This window comes from Ammospiza nelsoni, chromosome 9 (genome assembly GCF_027579445.1).
Source record: "Ammospiza nelsoni isolate bAmmNel1 chromosome 9, bAmmNel1.pri, whole genome shotgun sequence".
Classification (NCBI taxonomy): Eukaryota; Metazoa; Chordata; class Aves; order Passeriformes; family Passerellidae; genus Ammospiza; species Ammospiza nelsoni.
This window is the reverse complement of record NC_080641.1, coordinates 18,178,682-18,199,575: the sequence shown is the minus strand read 5'-3', so window position 1 is coordinate 18,199,575 and position 20,894 is coordinate 18,178,682. Positions and strand designations below refer to the sequence as shown.

General features: G+C 40.4%; 1 protein-coding gene across 1 annotated transcript in view; it reads left to right on the top strand.

The window, feature by feature from the left end:
- The first annotated feature begins 14,964 nt into the window (after positions 1–14,964).
- SNX7 (sorting nexin 7) overlaps positions 14,965–20,894 on the top strand; it is a 29,171-nt gene continuing 23,241 nt past the window's right edge. The window contains exon 1 of the mRNA XM_059478215.1: positions 14,965–15,333. Coding sequence (XP_059334198.1) covers positions 15,160–15,333 — 174 coding nt within the window. The 5' untranslated portion in view covers positions 14,965–15,159. The remainder of the gene's footprint in view (positions 15,334–20,894) is intronic.

Genomic DNA, 20,894 nt, shown 5'->3' with positions numbered 1-20,894 from the left:
AGAACAGGCTGTGAACTTTACAATCTTTATTTGGGTTTACCCCTGCTTTAATACACAAATTCTAAATTAAGAGATCTTTGTTAGGGAATAGGCAAAGCATCCTGTTAATGCACATCATATTGCACTCTCCTAAGCAAAATGTTTGCTTTGTGCAGGTAAAAACTGGGACCTTTCTGAAGACAGGCATACTTTGAATCAGCTTTTCCATATTTGACATTGTTAGGCATTCTCTGTGATGTGAGGCAAAAAATAAGTTGAGCTATGAAAACTCAGTATTTTGGAGATCATGAGCTGAAAGAGAAAGCTGGGAGGGAGATGGGAAGACAGGCAGCAGTAAGACTACATCACTAAGCATCTGGTTTTTTCACACGTTTCCTTGCTGCCCTACAATTTTTCTAGTAGCTCCTCTTTGAAGGGAATTACACATAGGTAGCTGTGTCACTGGCACCTCTATCTGCAAGCATGCAGTTGTGATTTGCTTATGCACTGCTGTGTTTTAGCAGCCATTTGAAAGCATGACTGAAATATCCTATTGCACATTGTGATGCACCAGTAACTAAAGATGTAGTCCCCAGGAAGTGCCATTTGTGTCAGTGGAGCACAGCTGCTCTGGAGGAAAAAGCCTGGGGCACCTGCAGCAGCCACAGGGAAGCAAAGGGAACCAGCAGCTTTGCTCTGATTTGAAACAGGATTCACCTCCTTTAAAGTATTTATTTGCAAACACCTTGCCAAAATTTTTAGAGGAGTCTCCATTTTTTCTATTCTTAATTGTTTATTTCTTCAGGTGCTTAGATTATTTTGCTAATCCTTCTCCATGCAAATAGATCTATTCCTTTTTATAAAGTCTATCAGTTCTTTTTTTAGCATCCAGTATGTTTATACATGGAAGTTACACATTGAAAAACATATGCCCCTTTTCAACTTGTTCTTGAGCTCTAATGGAGGAAAACCAGAAACCATTGAAATGTTTTTCTTTCTTTCTATGAAAAAAGTAATTTTTTTAATTTAAAAAAACATTACAGAATGACAATTGGAAGCAGTAGCTTCTGAAAACATTTCAAAGAGGTTTACAACAGCCACTGTAATAAGTAGTATATAGTTATAACAGTTATAATTGTATATAGTTATAACTATTTTGGTAGAGAGGCACAAAAAGGACAAAAATAAAATTCAAGACAATTCCAAACTCCTCACCTCCTTCTAATAATCAGGACTACATTTCTGATGACTCCTTATTTAGTAGGCTGGGCTAGGAATCTGCTTCTCATGCTGTCAAACTCGTGTGTTGTGATATGGAACAGGTCACTCAATCTGTATCTGCTGCTCTCCTTCTCCCTTCCTTAGCTGTCTAATTTATACAGTGAAATATCAGGACAGACTACAACACTGCTGCCGACACAGCACACAGAAAAATGAGGCATGATCTTTTAAACATAGTATTCATTATAAAACTGGCACTGGAAACACTTTACTCTTTTACAATGCAAATAAGCACATCTTAGTTATGGAGGTTACATATACAGATGTCACAAAAGCACACTTAAAGACAGGCAAATAAATGAAAAAAGAAGAATCTGAATGAAGATTAAATTTCAGGGGGTAGAAATCTCATCATGAAGGACACTTTCTGCACAGTGCATAATGGAGGGTACAGTATATTCTTTTTATATTCCTCAAATGAATACATTTTCAGTGCATACAGTTTCAGCAATTAGAAAAGAAATTTGGATGTTAGAGTTTACATAAATAACAAAAACCATCAACATGCCTTTTTCTTGTGATATTTTTTCTTTTTATCAGCTTTATAATTTTTTTAATTTCCTTTATACTATCTCAAGATATTAAAGTCCAAATCACCTAGCTATATCACTGGCAAAATAAGTCATATGTCATGCTCAATTTTAGAGTCATTAGCTATCTGTAGACACTGTCTTATGCAGTGGAATTAAAAAACCTAGAGAGAGAAAGACAGAATATATCTGAGGGTAAAAAGCCTCTGTGGGTGTTGATGGGAGTATGTGGAAGAAACCAGCAAGAACAGTGGATAATGGAAGATTGCTAGTGCAGGTAGTGGGCTTATCTATATGACAAATTGATGAAGAATGAGGAGGAAAACTATGTTGATTTAATGCTGGCAATTTGAAGCATAGGCTGCACAGCTGTTTCAGACAGAAATACTAAGATAAATTCAGAAGCAACCCCTGCTCTGACAGATTAATAAAAGACCAGGAATTATTTGAGCTTCTTAGAGGAAGGGATCACTAAAGAGCCCTTCAAATACCCAAGATATTGTACATAAGAATAGAAGAACAGCTCATCCAGCCTTTGCCTGTCTGTTATCAAGAACATGCTTTAAACTGAGAGTCAAGCTTTTCCAGCAGACATGAAAAAATACATACTACAAGTGAAAAAGTAAAGAACAAAGTGAACACTTGCTACTGATACAATTTTAGGGAAAAAAGTCATTGGTAGAACCTTCAAACAGGCTACCTAAAAAAAGGCTTATCTAACATAAATTTTTAAAAAAGCTGTACTGGGTCTTCTGTTTCACCTTGTTTCTTAAAATCATTGCTAGCAACAGGACCATTTATCCAGGTGAAGTGAAGATACAGACTTTACACTTCAAAAGTCAGACAAACCAACTCCATGTAAACATTTTCCCCAGTGCTTCAAACATGCCTGTGGACACTGAACCCTCCATTCTCTGGTCAAACACAAAAGGGCTCCTTCCCCTGGCTCTGCCAGGAGCGTACTGTGTGTCCTGCATGCTCACTGCTGGCAATGGAAGCCTACACAGTCACTTCAAACATATTTTAGCACATTTTACTAAACAGCCAGCCATGCTTCTTAGCTGAATTTCTGGCAGTTTGATTTATTGGCATTATTGTCCAGTTCCAGACCACCCAGCACTATCAGAAAGGTTATACTGCATCAGCAGCCTTCCACTGCTCTGAGCCAGAACCCTTGGAAAAATTATATGGATTAATTCACAAACCAAAGGATCAGAACTGAGAGTTAGCTCTATGTTAGGAGAGAAGGTGCCTATGGAAGAATACTTCAGAAGTGTTCAGACTGCAAGGTAGCATTTAAAAAAGCAAAAACCAAAAAAAAAACCCAAACCAAAAGTAAGTAGCTTTGGTAACCCTCCCCTGCTCCCTCAAAAGAAGGGAATACTTCAGTATGATGGCTCACTAATGAATTATTCACAGAAAGGTAGGGCTTTCTTTCCCAGAGGTTACAGCAATGTCAAGTGAAAACATGTCAGTCTGCCAAGAAACACCAATGGTGTGGAATATTTCAACAGAAGGTGACACAATCACCCCGCTAATGATGTGAGCTCTTTTGGTGAGTGTATCTGAATTACATTCCTTTAAAGGATGCCAGACATTACCAATAATTTCATATTTAATTTTGGGAAATTTTAAAGATTAACAAGCTCCTCTGAGCAAATTCTAAAGCCAGGTTTTATTTTTAATTTATCAGCATTGCCTAAGCTTTTTATTCATCACACAGTCCTCTTCCAGCACTCTTCAGAGAGAATAAGCACTCTAAGTAATAATTTTAATACTAAAATTACCTAATGTAAAAATGCCCACCCCTATCTCATCTCATCTCAGTTCTGGAAAGAACTTCTCAAACTTCAGTTCAACAGGCAGTCCTAAACTGTGGGGAAGACCACAGGTCACAAAATGTGACTTTATCCCTGATATTTGGGTTAAGCCTATTTTTCTTACAGTCTCTATAGATATGGTGGAACAAATGTGGTATTTAGGATGCTTTTTATCAAGCTGTTGGTTCTGATGGTCAAGAAGAAAATTCCTTTGTCAGGAAACCTATTGGTAAAAGATCTGTGGGTCTTTTCACTTCTTAAATACAATTTAGAAATAAATTTAATTTTTCTGAAACTATTACAATTCACAATTTATGCCTAGTGCTAGGAAGAGGTCCAAAGCCCTTAACTTACAGGACAAAATTTGAAATTCATCTAGTGGACTTGAATCTTATGGAAAAATATTTGTAGACTCAAGTGTGTTCTTCACAATCTCTCTCATCCTCAAGAAGAAAGTCAAGATCATTTCACAGAGTTCACTGCACTCATAAGTCAGTGGGAGGGGAATCTCACAAAAACTCCACAATCTCTGTTCTGCACCTATATTAAGTTTTGGTGCATTGTATGAGACAATTTAAGCCTACAACTGAAATTCATGTTTATGCAAATCTAGATCTGCCCAGTATGCATGAAAATTAAGTTACAGGCAAGGAATTAAGAATAATTTCTAGACTGAGCCATGTTCAGACACAAAAAAAAAAAAAAATCTAATACTACTTAAAGATCCAAATTGTACAGAAGTGTTCCAGCCCAAAGCTGGGGTAAAGTGGCCCCTAAGAACACGTGGTGTCTGAGGAGGTGTGTGGGTGCACTGCCTGCAGCACTGCCGTCCTCTGATAGCCCACGCTCAGAACCAAAGCTGCAATCAGTCAAGCATTTATTTGCAGCTACAGGAAGGCTTTCCTTTACAAGTTGTTCTGAAGCCTCAAGGTAGGACTAATGCACCCATAACCAATTGGGTCATTATTCCTGCTCCCTAATCACTGTGTATTTGCTGCCATATGGTCAGGTATGAGACTTCATGAGCCAGTATCTTTCTGGCCAAGGCACTGTTGGTCACCACCCTTCAGTCCACCAAACTCCTTGGATCTCAGTTGCAATGGTTTTTATTAAGATTGTGGACTTATTCCTACTATGTAACCTTCCTTTCTCACCACAATCAGCATCAATGCCTCCAATGAAGACAGAATAAAATATTTCCTTTTTTTTTTAGGGCAATACATTTAATCCCTGAACAGTGACTACATGTTGTTCTTAGGAGTTTGTTTCTAAAACTGCTTAAGGCTAATTAATTTTATCGTGTTTAATATCCAGTGCAAGGTCTAGCTCTGCTTGACTTTAATTCACCTTACTCCTATCTTTAACTCTTTTGCATACATTTCTATGCCTGTCAGTCCTTTCTGCAATCTTTTTACATTCTGCTAATTTACCTTTGATTATCTGGCTATTGATCCAGTTACATTATTTCTACAATGCTTCTTTCTTTTTTCCAGGTATTAATACTATAGAGTGTTAAAGCTTTTGAATAAGGAAATTCCAGACCTTTTCCATGTTTAAGTTTCAGGGCTTCTTTGGTAGATTGATTCACATCTGTAGAGTATTGAGCTTTGAAATCCTCAGTTACATACAGATTTTTTTCCTCTTGTCATTTAATTTTATCCAAATCACACATCATACATTCTTTAATCAGCTCATCTAGAATATCTTCATTACTTAAATGAAACCTTATTGATGAAGTGAAAAAACTGTCAGCTATTATCAGCAGAAATAACCAGTACTATCAGCATTTGTTCTCCAAGCTATTCTGAAGAAGTTAAATACTTCCATATGTAGGGCTGCCCACCCATCTGGTCACAACTCCTAGTAGTACTTAAAAGCTTTAACCACGCACAGAATGTTAAAACATAAAATGCTTTAAAAAGATCCCTTTTAATATGCAAATTCAACCCTACAATATCCTACAGACTCACCAAACTAATAGACTTCTGCCATCATTCTCTGATTTTGAGTTTTTTTGTTTCAAAAGACATAGCTACACTAGAGCTATTGACAAGAATTCGTGCAATTCTACCTTTTGCGATGAGCACATCAGATTTCTCACCTGTGGTTCCACTACACGCCTGCAATCCGTCTAACATAGACTCATTAAGGTTGGAAAAAACCTCCGAGATCATCAAGTCCAGCCTTTGCCCTAATGCACCACACCCACTAAAGCCTATCTCAGTGACACATCCCCTCACCTTCTGAACTGGTTCTGCTCATTGTCAGCTCCATCATCATTGGAAAACACTTGAACTGACTTTTGCTTTTAACAGAAGGTAAGTTGGGCAGTCCAAAAATCTGTCTTACCCCGTTTCTTGGCTTCAGACCCATTATGTCCATCAAGCCAACTTCAGCCCCCAGAGGCAGATTACCAAAGCTATTTCCTATTTCCAACTTCTTCAGTATGCAGCAGTTCATACCATTATCTACCAGAGAATTTGTATCCATTCTGCTCTGCATTGTGGTTACCTAAAAACTGACTAATTCATTTTTTAAATAGACATAATTTTGTTTAAAAATAATTTGATTTCAGGCCATACTATTACTGGAGACTCATTCCTCCAGTAACATGCTAATCTGCATGTTACTACACTACCTGGCTTTTTTGTACTAAAAATAATGAGCAAAAAATGATTAATTGATTAGATTACACCTTTAAGTAAATTTCATAAACATGGGATTGTTGAAACCTTTTTTCATCTGGGTTTAAGTTCATAACTTCCATGTTTGCTTTTATTGTTGCCTTTCACCTCCTTTCCTTACTCCTAGGCATGTTTCTGTGTTCCAGTGTGCATGTAAAATTAAAGCATCCTAAAAGCAGCAGCATCTTTTCATGGAAACCTTCAGCTAATTTGTTGTCTCGTGAATAATCTGAATTGGTTCTGCTAAAGCCCAGGAATTAGAAATCTTCTTGGGGGATGCTCCTAAGGCCCTCAAAAGGCAGGGAGATATTGAAGGAGATTTGCTCCAATCCTACTCAATGACTCTTTTTAGCAGAGGGAATAGCTAGAGGGAAGAATGGCTGCAGCATTATATACAAAACACTTCTGTATTGCCTTATCAGCATGGGGCTTCAAACACAATCCATACATCTTATAGGAAATTATATGAGATATTTTTGGTGGAATGGGAGCCAAATGTAAGTCTTCCAAGCCTTGTATCGTTCCTCCTGGTGGCTTGGAGGGCTTTCTGAAACACAGAGATACAAATTCACACGAAGGCACTCCTAAAGTATTCCAGCCTTCTGAAGAGCTGGAGTAATTCCCAGCTGGTTCAAAACAGATGAGTTTATCACTGAGACCCTTCCCCCTACACTCAGCTACTGAGTCTGGCCTCAACAGAGTTTGCCCAGCTAAGATATAGTCTCAAAGGTGCTAGAATGGTTAAACTAGAATATCTCTTGAGCAAAACCAAAGGTGCTTTCAGAGATGTTGCACATGGAAAATGTACCCTTTCCAATAGTTCTGCCCTGTTCATTGCTTTTTTTCCTCATGTGTATCACATGAGAACAGAAAAATCTCAAATTCTAGTCTGCTTCAATAGTTTCATATACAGTTTAGAAATGTGAACAATTTGGCAGCGTAAATCATTAAGTCAGTTTGAAGAGAAATTTTTGCAGACCACCAAAACAACTATTATAGTATATGTTGCCACAGGCTGAGAAATGTAATCTAGCAGATGGTCATTTGCTGTCTTAAGTGATAGGGCATATAGAAAAGAAAATATTATTCTGCTGATGCTTCAGAAGCTCAACAAAGCCAAAAATAGTATGCAACCTGGCTTCATGGATTAAAAACAAAAGCAAAATTACATACTTATGGCAGAAGGAACTGACCTCTCTGATTTCTGAACTTTTTCAGAGTATGGAGTAGGTAAAGTGTAAATATTGTGGTAAATGCCTCTTAAGTTCTCATATATTCTTTCCTATAGTCTTCCTTTTTGAAGTCTACAGCATCCTTCTAGCAATTGCTTATCAGAAAGATGAATAAAGAAGAGAAATTTGATGTATTTAAGCTTTCATGTAATATGATAGGGATTAATTCCTAGGAGCTGGGGAGGTACACCTACTCTCCCCTGCAGTTTCATCTTGCCTAACAGCTTTTCTCTTTCTCTCTGTGGTAAACAAGTATCAATGCTAGCTACAGAGCTCACTGCAGCTCGCCAGAACACAATATTTCAATGTCACAGTCTATCCACCAACCTCATTTTAAACAGAAGTTCTCTTGCAAATCCACAGGGTCAACATCATCAGTGCCTTGCTATCACATCATCCCTAAGTGGAAAATCTGCTGGATGTAATAATTAATCCCTAATTAATCCCATTGTTTTCCCTCTAAGACACAGACCAATCTGGTCTCTTTCATTTTCTCACAAAAGAGAAAACTGCAGGAAGCAAATGACTGCTTGTGTTGCCACTGTAAATCACATCTGCTGGAATACTTCCTTCCCATCTGATCTAGAGCTCTTGCAGCTGCAGTCTGACCATACTGTCCAAAGTCACTCTATTCTTGGACTACATCATGGTATAAAGTCTTGAAATTTGTTTCCCCTGCTATTCTTTTCTAGAATTTGGCAATAGTTCTTAGTATCTGAAGACAAATACTTCTCAGTTTTCAAGACACGGAGCCTCCAAAATTGTACACAATGCAAACACACTAAGATATGCTAAGAGGAAACTTAAAAACTCCAATCTACAAAATTACTGAAGTCTGCTCCCTGTGCACTTGTGCTCATGCACACATTTGCTATATAGCATTCCCACCAGACACACCACAAACCTTAGCTAATCCCAAGCATGTCATGCAGTGGTGAGGGAGCAGACAGTAGCTGGTTTGTTCCTTTTTATGTGTTCTGAGCAATGGGAAATACTCTGTCATTTGACTGTCCACTAGAAGCAACAGATTATTTTTAAATCATGAAGACATTTGGGGGGATTAAATATAAAATTAGGGCACATGAGTAGAACAATTGTCTACTATACTGCTAGTTTTATATATATATGTATCCTGGCAGGAAAATTTTGAGGTTTCCTGTGAAGTTTTACCTAAGGGGTAAGAGATTTACTTAAGGCACAGTATAAAAAACATTAATTCTTCTATAAGTCTATTTTAGCTCTTTTTGAGATTTAGGCAGCTCTTTTAATGATGTTGAAACTATTTTGAGCTATTTAGCAACTTCATAATAAATAAAGTTAGGAGAGGAAGAGGATGTCAAAGGGAAGAAGAATCTTAGACCAACTGCCAAGTTTTCCCACAAGGGCTTTTCCACATTAATCTTTGATAAAAAAACTGTCCTCAAATAGTGTGAACACAGCTGTTCCCATTTTAAACTTGACATCTATGCTGGGTAATCTCAGTGCTCACAAAGGACCCTAATATTACTCCTTTGTATTGTTTAATTATTCAAATGCCTGCCTTCCTGACCAATCAGATTGTCTGATAAGATACATTGTTCTTTGGTCACTTCAGAGCCGCACCAGTTTCCAGCCTTTTAAACAACCTCCACTATCAACTGAAATGTATCATTTGTTTGCCAGGACCTAAGAACAGCTCTTCATACAGTGAGAGCAGTTTTTCCCTTATAGATTACAAAAAATAAAAACCAAAGAACCAACAGTTACAGTCTGTGCAAATGACAAGAAAGCTATCCAAGAAGTAAATTCAGAATTTACACCTGAAGACACTTCAGGTACCCTGTCAGGCTGTGTGGATTTTCTTCCAGCTCTGGCAGAGTGTAATTGTTTACTTAACCTGGATATTGATTGTAGTTAGACTGCTGGCTCACTTCCTTCAGCTGCAATTCTCATTTTGGCAGTTTCACATACATCACTTGGAATTCCTCTCTGCAGCCATGCTGTTCACATTCTTTCCTCTGGGTTATAATCTAGTAACATGATCATACTTTTATTTCTGCATTATGATGATGGGGCTTTTAAAAAAAATTCTGATCTTTGTAGAACAAAAAGTGGAAGCTTTTAGCAAGAATGACCTTGAGTCACTGTCCTTTACAATTAGTATTATACTATAGCATTTTATGGAAAGAGCTCAGATAAAATGGAGAGATTCTCCAGCAGTACAGCTGCAATATGAATTTTCTACATGTTTTATGAATACCAATACACATGTCACTTTCTATCAATTAGTACAAAATTGTTAATTAGGTTGTGTGCTGTTCGAAATTTTATGTAAATAGTTCATATGTGTATTTGAGGACTAAAAAAAAAATCTCTTATATAAAACTTTCTTAGTAGTCATCCTGGTAGTAATAAACTAAGGCAAAAGGCCCACAAATTTGCTATCTAAAAAATAAATCTATTAAAACATCACAAATATGGAGTGTTAATTCAACCACGGTGCATCGTCTGTATTGATATAAGTACTCTCACCTACCACAAACATACTTAGGCTCACCTACTAAAAAGTTTTGAGGGTCACTGAAAGCATGTGCAAACATTAAAGATTGCTAAATCCATACCAAGCAATTCCTTAAGGGCTAATTAACCTTGAAATGGTGGCAAAACCTGTGCCTAAAGGTCAAAAAATGATCACCAGTTTGCACAGTGTTTTCAGAGCCATTACACTGCACCAGCTGAAATACACAATTCTTCAAGTGAAATGGATTATAAACAGACACTTATAAAGAAATAACATTCATATCAACCATTGTCAACTTTGGATTTATTAACAAGAAGGATTACATCTGGTCATTGATAAATGGAAAAATTGAAGTCCACTATTAATCTGTTTCTCTTTACCTAGAGTTCCAAAGTAGGCATGAGAAAAATTAAAACCAGAGAGAATTCCAACTCCTGTATCAAATTACTTCAATAAACCTTGATATGTATTTAATGTATGAATATTTTTGCATACTTTCTGACTAGGAGATACTCTAGTATTTCATGCCATACAGTACAGATTGCTAAATATACAGTTCCTCAAAAAACTAGGACAGCAGCATTTATTTGAAAACAGGAAACCATTTTTTCAGCAGAAAAGACAATGCTATATTAGAACAGATAGACTCTATTTCACAACAATGCAAAGTATTACACCCCCTCACCCCACCCTCCCCAAAAAATGATGCTTTCATATCTAATGAAGCTTAACTGGTTTTAGACATTGTAAAACATATGAGACCAAATAGTGCTTCACCTGGAATATTTTCTTGTCTAAAATGTGACAGTAACATAACTTAAAAGGATAGCACATCTCCAGATATTGATCAGGGGTTTGTACAGCTGCAATGCCATAAAAATCATCTGCAGCTATAAAAGAGATAACATGATTATGAGTACACTACATTGTAATTTCCTTTGGGCAGTCAGAAAGGAAAAACAGTCTGATAGTCTCTGAAACAAATAAGCTTGCAGGATATCCACCATCTGACAGATGAATCATTTTACAATATTCCAATTAAAGAATCTTCCAAATTTAAATTAACAACAACAAAAATAACACAATAACTTAACAATTACCTTTCAACCACAAATCAAAAGGCAGCTGAAAAGCTAAGCAGCTCACAATGTAGAGTTTTAATGTTCCAACTTCTTGTGAGTCCAGGCATGGAACATAAATAGTTAACCTTATTCTAAGCCATTAAATGGAGCTTACTATAAAGCTTGCTCTAATAAATGGTATGATATGAAGGTCAGCCCTTAATTCACCATCAAAATATCTTCTGGGTGTAAACATAATGACTTCTGCTTATGCACTACACAACCCTGACAAGAATGCTACTTGACAATCCATTTCAGAGCTAGAGAAACGTTCTCATTTGCGTCAAGGTGCTGAATGTCAGCAGATTCACTAACACGCTTATTTGCACTGCAGTGGTGGAACAGAGTAAAACACCAGGAGCCCTCCATGCCCTGCTGCTGCCTGGCTAGGGAGATGGTGAAATAAAACAAGATTTAATCCCGTCCATATCACTGTGCAGTTGGTGAAACTTGACAAGTCAACATTAAGTATTCAACGTGGTATTGTGGCCTAAAGGGATCACATGCAGCCTGCACATAAGAGCAAAGGAATAGCTTGGTTCTGCTTCGGTGTTTGTAAATTTAATTTGTTCAAGGAAAAGCAACTCTGGAAGGGATTACTAGCTAAGATCAACACTCTTACCAAAGAAAAAGAGAAAATGCAAGTAGGAATAATATTGATGTTTTTGTAATACAAAATAGCTTTTTGGATTTAAGTGAATAAATAAAATTTGGAGGCGATTGCAGCTCAACCCCAGCATATGAGAATATTCCACTTAGTGTTCTTGAGTAGGAGAGCCTGGAAAGCTACAGTATTTCATGAAAACTGCATAGGAATTTAGAAAAAACCCCCATATTTTGCAAAATGCTACAATTTCTTTAGCAAAATATTGTCAAGTATTGTTTCAGTGCAATACCTATTCCTTTAAATAAGTGGGGCAACAATATTAATGGTACAACATCTAATATATTGACTTAATTATTGCCAAGATCTCATTCCACAGGTTCAGTAAAGGTTATCTGCAGTAAAATGTGTAAATCCCTGGTGCCCAGGAAACATGCAGCCTGTGAATATACACACATGGAAATGAAGAAAAAATAGGATCTACAGCAATGTAATTCTTAAATAAAAGTTCAAGAGAAACCTGCAAATCCCCTTTGCTAAGTGCAGTCTGTATTTACACTATCTGCAAGATCTTTGAGTTGAACAACTATTCAACTATTTGAAGTCATCTCTGGTCAGGAAATGAGCTCAAAATCCCTGAGTCTGTAAAATGCTCTTTTTGCTAAACAATGCAGGGGAGAGGTGCTGGCAAGCCCCTGGGACTCAGCATGGGTGGGAAGGTGCCCTGAAGATGCATTTGCTTACTCAGCCCTTTTAACAGAAATTAGGGACAACTGGTGGAGAGGGTGGGGTGGGAAGCTGAAAGTAATCACAGAGCAGTCTCCTATTTTGTTTTAGCAGGGGTCCTTTTGACGATTAAACCTCCAACTGACTGTTAAATGCAATGCATATTTTTTCTAGAGTGAAGGACAATGAATACCTTTTCCTTACAGACTGATACTTCAAATAAAAAGCACAGAAAGATAAGCACTGCCAGCAAGGAATCTAAAAATATTCTTAAGCTTGATTAATGAGCTAATAAAAAGCTATAATAAGAAAAAAAATCCAATTAAAGCATCTTGCAATATTTCTCTCAAACAGAAATAAAAAACTCTAAGAGCATGGTAAAACTTTGGAAAATTAGTATGACTCAGACAACAGCCTTAATATGCAAGCCTACAGTACATCAATTTTATCCTTTCTTTGACTGGCTTCTTTATCATCTCTGATGTGCATTGTCTGAAATTGTGTTCCTTGAGTTAGTTTTGTTATTGCCTCACAAGTATATAATCTAAATTTAAATACAGACATATTAAAAACTTGGGCATTATACAGGTTGTAGGTACTTATTCTATTCAGAAAACCTGCAGGCCTATAGCAGAACATGTGGAAATAAGGGCAAAGCCACTGGAATCTGTATACTATAGATAAAGTCAGAAACTAGCTACACTTCTCACTGATGGACAAAAGACAGAGTAGAAAATTTATATTGTAATAGTCACTTTTCATCAGTCTTTGGTACCTGAAGGTAATCAGAGGGACAGGAGCAGCGACGACACTGGAAAGGAGCCGTAAGACACAGAGGTAGGAAGAGCCGGAGATTTGACACCAGACGAGAAGCACCTGCACCACAAGGAGCCCCAGCAGGGCCCTGGCAGCACCTGGAGGGGAGCAGCGCTCAGGCCAGGGCCCCTGGCAGGCTGCGAGGAACGCAGCGCCCCAAAGAGCCCCGGGCCCCTCAGGGGCGCAGAGCTGAGGCACAGCAAAGAGCTGTAGGGCAGGCACAGTCTACACAGGGCGGGAAAGAAAAGAAGCCTGGGCATCTCGTACCAGGGGCAGTTGTTATTTTAATGCTACAGGAACCGTTTATCTGCACTTACTGGAAGCTCCTCAGGCATCGGCGGGCGTGCGAGGCTCCAGGACGGGCGCATCCCGCCTCCCTCTGCCGGCGGCTCCGGGCGAGACCCCTGCAGCAAACGCTGCTGGCGCCTGAGGCGTGCAGCGGGCCACTGCCCCCGGCTCCTCGCGAATTTTAGGGTATTTTCAAACAAAAATTAAAATGTCTCAGTAAACACTCTCTAATTAGGCAGACGTAGTCTTTGTCTCTTTTCACAGTTCAGTGACTATTTGGTGGTTTTTATTTTAATCCCTTTATTTCAAGTTGTGGTTCAACACTTCGCCGGAAACCGTGAAATATCAAATGTATTTCCTCATCAGCTGCCGGCAGCGCTTCACGAAGGAATACTTTTCAAAATACTTTCATTTGATTACGGGGTTTGCCTTTTCTAATTTGACAGCAAGGGAATCAAGATACACAAAGACAATGTTATATCTGCCTGTTTAAGAACCCGCCCACGACTCCTGAAATTTACATTAACAACAAAGTTGACTTCAGCTATTTCAGGCGGCGCCTGGAGAGATGTGCCCTGTTCCACACTGAGCAAACGCGGGCCCGGCCCCGCAGCGGCGCTCCCTGCCCGGCCCAGGGTCGGTGCCAGGGAAGCGCTGGAGCCCAGGGCAGGTCAGGGCTGCCTTCCCCGCCCGCCGCCTCCCTGCTCGGCCCTGGCTCCGGCAACGAACGGCGCCGGCCATTACTTCCAGTTCAACACTGCCAACTTCGAAATCCCACAATTCCGATGGTTTTACTTTACAGAAAAGGACAGCTTTGCGCTTTTAAATGTTTGGTGTTTCTCTCCCCTCTGCTTTTCTGATGTAATGTGCCGTCACTTTGTTCTCACATTTCTGACACCAAAGAGTCCCTGGCCCCAGCATCAGGACATACGCCTGACCTCACAGCGAAGGGGTCCAGCTACGAGCGACAGAGCGGCTGCTCAAGAGAAGCTGTACGAGAGGCAAGAGACAAAGCAGCAACGCGTGGGTTTTGCCTGCTGCCCCGGTGGCGGCGCTGAGTGCCAGCCAAGAGGGAATAAAGTCCAAGCCGGAGAGCGCAGAAAAGCAAGCCTGGGTACGCCCCTGCCGGGCCCGGGGGCTGCCGAGGGCAGAGCGGGCGGCTGCCTGGGAGCGCACGGAGCTCTCCCGACCGAGACCCTGCATACTCTTTCCAGCGGCTGCGGCCAGCGGCACCCCGTGGGCGGCTCGCCCAGTCCCTTGGCAGCCCCGGGGGCGGCCAGGGCGGCGTCCCCCGCGCCGCCACGAACACGCCTGTGGGCGTTGAGCCGCCCCGTCCCGCCTCCGCAGAGGCCGCAGCCGCAGTCCCCGTTGTCCGGGCCTGCCGGCAGTCTTGACACCCCCCGGCCCCGCTCCTTCCCAGCCCTGCCCGGCAGCGCGGCCCTCCTGCCGCCGCTTCCACTCCTGCGCACTGGGCGCGCCCCCCGGGCCGGCCGCGGCTAGGGGCGGGCGGGGAGCCGCCAATTGCGGTCCCGCGGGGAGCGGCTGTGGCGGGGCCGCCGCCCGCGCTCGCAGGGCAGGATGGAGACGGAGGGCCGGGTACCGGAGCCGGCGCTCCCCGCCGGCGGGGAAGGACCCGGAGCCGACTCGCATCTCGCTGCGGGCGCCCTCGGCACGGCCCGGGGGCCGCTGCTCGCCGCCGCCGAGGTACTGGCCCTGGATGATGAGGAAGACGATCTGGAGGTGTTCAGCAAGGTACGGCAGCACCCTCCGCGCCGGGGGCGGCCGGGCGGGCTCGCCGGTCCTTTGCCCCAGCGGGCGCCAGGCGAGCCGGGGTGGCGCGACGGGACGGGACGGGACGGCTCCGCCCCGGGCGGCGATCGCGGCCTCTGCCCGCCCGCCCCTCGCACGCGCGGCGCTCCCCGGTGCCGCCGGGGCTCCGTGACGGGCCGGGCTGCCCCAGGGCGCGGCGCTGGCAGCGATCGGCGGTCCCGGGTGACTTCTCGGGCACGAAACGTGGAGTCGCTGCTTTGGACCAGCAGTGCGAGTCATCACTGCGCTTACCTTGCATGTGCCATCTAATCTGGACTCGCTGTACCCTTACCATCACTTATGCTCGTCAGGTGCCATATAAGTATCTGTAAATTAAATAAACAATCGTGTTTAGTAATTGCACTTGTGTTTGAGTGTAAATAAATGTTTCCAAGTTTCAGTTTGAGTTTTCTTTTAAAAGATGAAGTATCATACCTTCAGATGGGAGATTTGAGACGATAATACTTGAATTTTGATGAAGGGAATAAAATGAACCTAACTGACAATGTATCAGTGTCCACCTTCAGAGAGCACACAGCCAGGTAGATGCGTGCCCGTCTGGCTGATAGTGCTGGTTTTAATTAAACCAGCGGAGGGGGGTATGGCTTCCACGTGTATCGTTCTCATTTAGTACTGATTTAGTACAGGTGAAGTCTGTTGCTGACAGACTTACCTCTGTCTCCTCTGTAGTTAAAGAAGAGGGCATGCCATGGGTTTATTTGCCTTATCAAGGCAGCATCTAAAATATAAACGCATACAGAGAAGTAGGGTGGAGAAAATGTCTATGGGGCTAGGGTGTCATTCACCATCTGAGACTTGTGAACTGCTGTGATAGGATGTGTGGTGTGCCATGGGAGAGAAATAGCAGTTACATTTACAATTTGAAAAAGTGACAGTGTATATCTATTCAATAGGACAGATTGTCAAAGGCAGTAAATGTGTGGTTTTTATATTTCTGTAGGTGAGAAACACTGTTGTGGTATGAATGAATACTACTATTGGGATAAGGACTTCCTTCTTAGGAGCTGTGTATTTAAACTCTGTAATAGAATTTATGTATGTATTGCTGTGTATTTAAACTGTAATAGAATTCTTGAAACTCATGGCTTTTAAGGCCAGAAAGGACTCTTAGGTGATTTAATAGTCTGTAACATGCAAGAGATTAGACTAAATTTCACCAAGTTTACCTGTGTTTTTCTGAAGCATAACTAGGGCCGAGCTGAATTATATTTTCTTGGAAAGCACCAGTCCTGATTTTACTTAAAAAGATGAATAATTCACTGAACTTGCATGCAGAAATAGTGCTAAAATATCATTTTAGTTGTTGGTGCTCACTTTGCATCCATTTCCTTTTACGAGTGAAGTTCAGGCATTTCTGCATGAAGGTATCTGCTTATCAACACAGTGTATTGATGCTTATGCTGCTTCCTTATCAAGAGCAATTCTCCTTAGGAATAAGAAATAAAACCAAGTGGAGTTGATACAAGTTACTCCTGCTTTATGGCAGATATTGAGATCTTTAAATTTCTCCCTGGATTCATGCCAAATACTTCTTACATATATGAAATCTTAACTACTGTTAATGCATGCTTAAGTTATTCCTGCAAACAAGAAAATTTGTCATATTATATGAAAATACAGCTTTCCGTCCAAAGCTTGGATACCTGCATGTAGTGGTTGTATATATCAACCAGAAATTCATGGTTTATTTTCAAGTGCAATTTGAGATCTGATCTTTTGAGCTGATGAAAATCTGTGAGGGTGGTTGGGCTTTCCACCCTATTTATTCATGTTCCATATATTCGGAGAAATCTGACAGGCTAAATGTAGCTTACAGCTAAGTTTTGTAAAACCAGTTTTTCCATAACATAGTGTTCCAGGACTGCCCTGTTTTAAATTGCACCTTAATGGGGTTCCTCATGCAGTGTCTGTAAGGCAGTGGTGCAGCCTTTGCAGGCCAAGGCAGCCGTGCAGAGCTCGCTGCCTGCCACTCTCATCAGCTTCATCTTTCTCAGTTGAGGCAGTGCAATGTGCCAGCTAACAAAATGGTGAAAAATGAGATTCTTAAAAATTGTCAACCTCAATACCCTGAGTTATTACTCAGAATGTAAACACTGGGCTTTTATTTTATGAAAATCCATAGACATTTAACCTGATAGTGCTATAAACCATTGACCCGGTATCCTCTGACATATCTCAAATATTACAGACCAGCATCTTCAGCAGCTCTGATAAAGCATTTCATGATGTGATATGCATTTCACTTTGTCCTAGTTTCCACTGCCACTGAAAAAGTGTGTAATTCTTTTCAGCAGAGACAAATTCTGGAAGCTGAGTTATGAGTCAGACAGATGGAATGTTTTCAACCTGCTTCCTTCCCTTAGCTTCAAAGTATAGAGTACTGCCTGTATCACAAATACCCATTCAGTTATCTTTTGCATTCTTTGATTACTGATATGTAGCATTGACAAAGCTGTCAGCAGTTTGGTTAATATTTAAAATCTTTAGCACCTCTGCTTTCAAACTCTGTTTTACAGTGGTTGTCTGCATTTCATAATTACAGAATACCTAATGATATTTCTAAAAAACTTGTATATACCACTTCATAATTGCATAGAAACAAATTTTTCTTCAAGATTTTTCTTCAAGTTCATCAAGGATTTGAGACAGAATAGTTTCTTGGCCAAAAAATGCACTTATAAATCAGTCCTCCTGAATCTCTTTGCTCTTTGAAGAATTCTCCAACAACCAAGCTATTCACTTACAAGATAAACTCTGCCCCATGTCCTTTATCTCAAGAACTGGATCCTTGCTTGGATGGATGGATGGATGGATGGATGGATGGATGGATGGATGGATGGATGGATGGATGGATGGATGGATGGATGGATGGAGCACAGAGGTAACCTTGGGTCAAGGATCTATGCTGTGGGAGAGAACATTGTTTAGACAAACCCCCAGGCTTTGTGTTGTCTCCAAAGAGCTGCAGTCTCAGCTCTGGGTGTAGCCTGTTTTGAGGCTGCTCTGGCTGCAGGAGTGTTTTCTTCCCTTATGTATTTTGGACTGCAATCAAATGTGAGACTGAGATAGGTAACTGCAAGTGTTAGAGGAAGGAGACACAGAAAAAGGTACTCATGCTGCGAGGAGCTCATTGATTTTCCATGGCTTTGGTCTCTTGGCCAGTAAATCCAAAGGCATGAACCTGTTTGTGGACTGGCACACACACAGCTCTGCCATCTGCTCTGTCAGGAGGGAAGGGGCTTGGAAAGAGAAGGGGTACTGCAGGTAGGTGGGGTTGGGGGACGTGTGGGAAAGGACGTCATTTTCTGGGACAGGGCCTTGATGTTCTTGGCATGGATGAGGAGGAAGAAGGTTACACGACCTGAGAGCTGTCTGTTTTTCCTGTGCTACAAAACTCCTGCCCTCATCTGTATGCACACAAAAATATAGTTCCAGCCACAAAATTACAGCTGTACAGAAAATTATCATGAGGTTTTTTAACTGTGTTTCTGTGATGACATCAGGCTTAGGTCACATGAACTTCAAGAATTACTGGAAGTAAACCTGAACTATCATGAGGATAAAGAGATAGATGCTTCTTTAAAACTCAGGTGTATTCATTCCTGTGCATGTGAATACTAGAGCTATATTAAACAAAACCAGAGACTTGCTTATTCTATGGATTTTTGTTACCCATATTTTGTTTCTCAAATCACATATTCATAAGCCCTTCCACATAAACATATACTTTCATGCCTGCATTAATAGAACAATTTTTAGTAGCAACCTAGAAGAAGGAAGCATTATGACATTAATGCTCTATGTAAAATGACAAAATATGAAACACATTTACCTTGATCCAATTTAGGCTTTGCAGAGTCATTACTGCTCAAATTATATGGCCATTCAAGTCGCTTACTTGCTCACATCCATTTTTCTTTCCATAGAAATTTCCCATTGCCTCAGCAGTTTGAATTGCATGGGCTGCTCTGAGCTAGCAGTCCTCATTCTTCACCTAGACCACGGGCAGCCAGTGCTAGCAGGCTCTGGGAACGGCTCTGTTTATTCTGCACTACTCAGGATAGTGCTGGCTGCATAGAAGTTGTGTAGAAACACACTGAGAAAAAGTAAAATGACTGACAGGCATACAAGAAGGCCACTGTGTAATATTTAAAGTGTTGTCTTCAGTCTTCTGTGTTGCTTTTGTCTCCCTGTTCAAAGAGCTGCATGTAAGGGAGGGGAGGAGAGCTAGTACATAAGCACTTTCTGGACATAATTTCTAGTATAAATGTCTCTTCCGTATTTGTAGGAGGACATTGATAAATCCAAAGCAAAAGAACAAGATAAGGTGTTTCGAAAGTTTTGATCCAGTTGAATTCAAAGGGCAAAAAGCAACTGACACAGTTCAGCAGCACTAAAGTGAGGTTCCCTTCATTCCTGTGAGATCAGCCTTGGGATGATGCTGTGACTCCAGTTTGTGTGGATTCAACTATTCCAGTCCTGGCATTTGAGCAGTTTTCTCTTTAACTGCATCCCTCTTCTCCTTCCTCCATAATTAACAAGGCATTGGAGACGGGAACTCTTTGTTGCTCATAGTTTGTGTAGTCTAACAGCCCTTTTAGAAAACTTCTAGGAAATAGATTAAAGTTTGTTACAAAGAGAATTCTTTGTATTGCTTATATTAAAAAAGCCATATACAGTATTTGATATTAAAAATATTTGTTTCAATTTCTGTTATTATCTCTAATGATTTATTAATTTGTTATGCTCTTTTATGAAGTAAGTGAATTTAATTTCTTTTCATGGTGACTGTATCCCTCAAGATTCTAGATTAGTAGATTTCACCCAGACTTGTATCTGAGGAAGAAAATGAGATTTCTGGCCCATTTCCAATTTCCACCTTGTTTCTCAGCAGTTGAGTGAACACCATTGAATGCACTAGCAGAAGCAGCTGCTATATTCTTATTGAGTTGTGTGGAAGTGGTCAATGGTATCAAAAAGAGGTTTTTCACTTCAGCAAAACAGTGGTTTGACTTTTTTTTTAGCAATTAAGCAGCAAATTTGTACTGCATCCTTACTTACTGTTTTCCTCAAGAAAAAAAAATTAATTTATGTATTTTAATTGTTTTCCATTTCAAATACTATTTAAAATAAATGCAACTGAAATATCCACTTCCAGTAAAAATTCTGATTTGGATTTTGCCTTGTTTTTTTGAATCATAATTTTTTTATCCATCCTGTTCAGGTAATAAGAGATAATTCAAACATCATAAGTCCTCAATAATTGGCTTCTAACAATTTTAATAAAACTGGTAAGTACCCTACACAATTAATGGGTGCTTGGTTCATAACTAATTTTACTATTCATAGCAAGTACTCTTTCTACCTATGCATAACATTTTCTCAAATAGTAGTATTTTGATCTTTCATCCATTTTAGAATAAATCTCATTTCTTACATCCTCACCAAAGCAAATACTGAAAAGGATACCAGATTTGCTATGT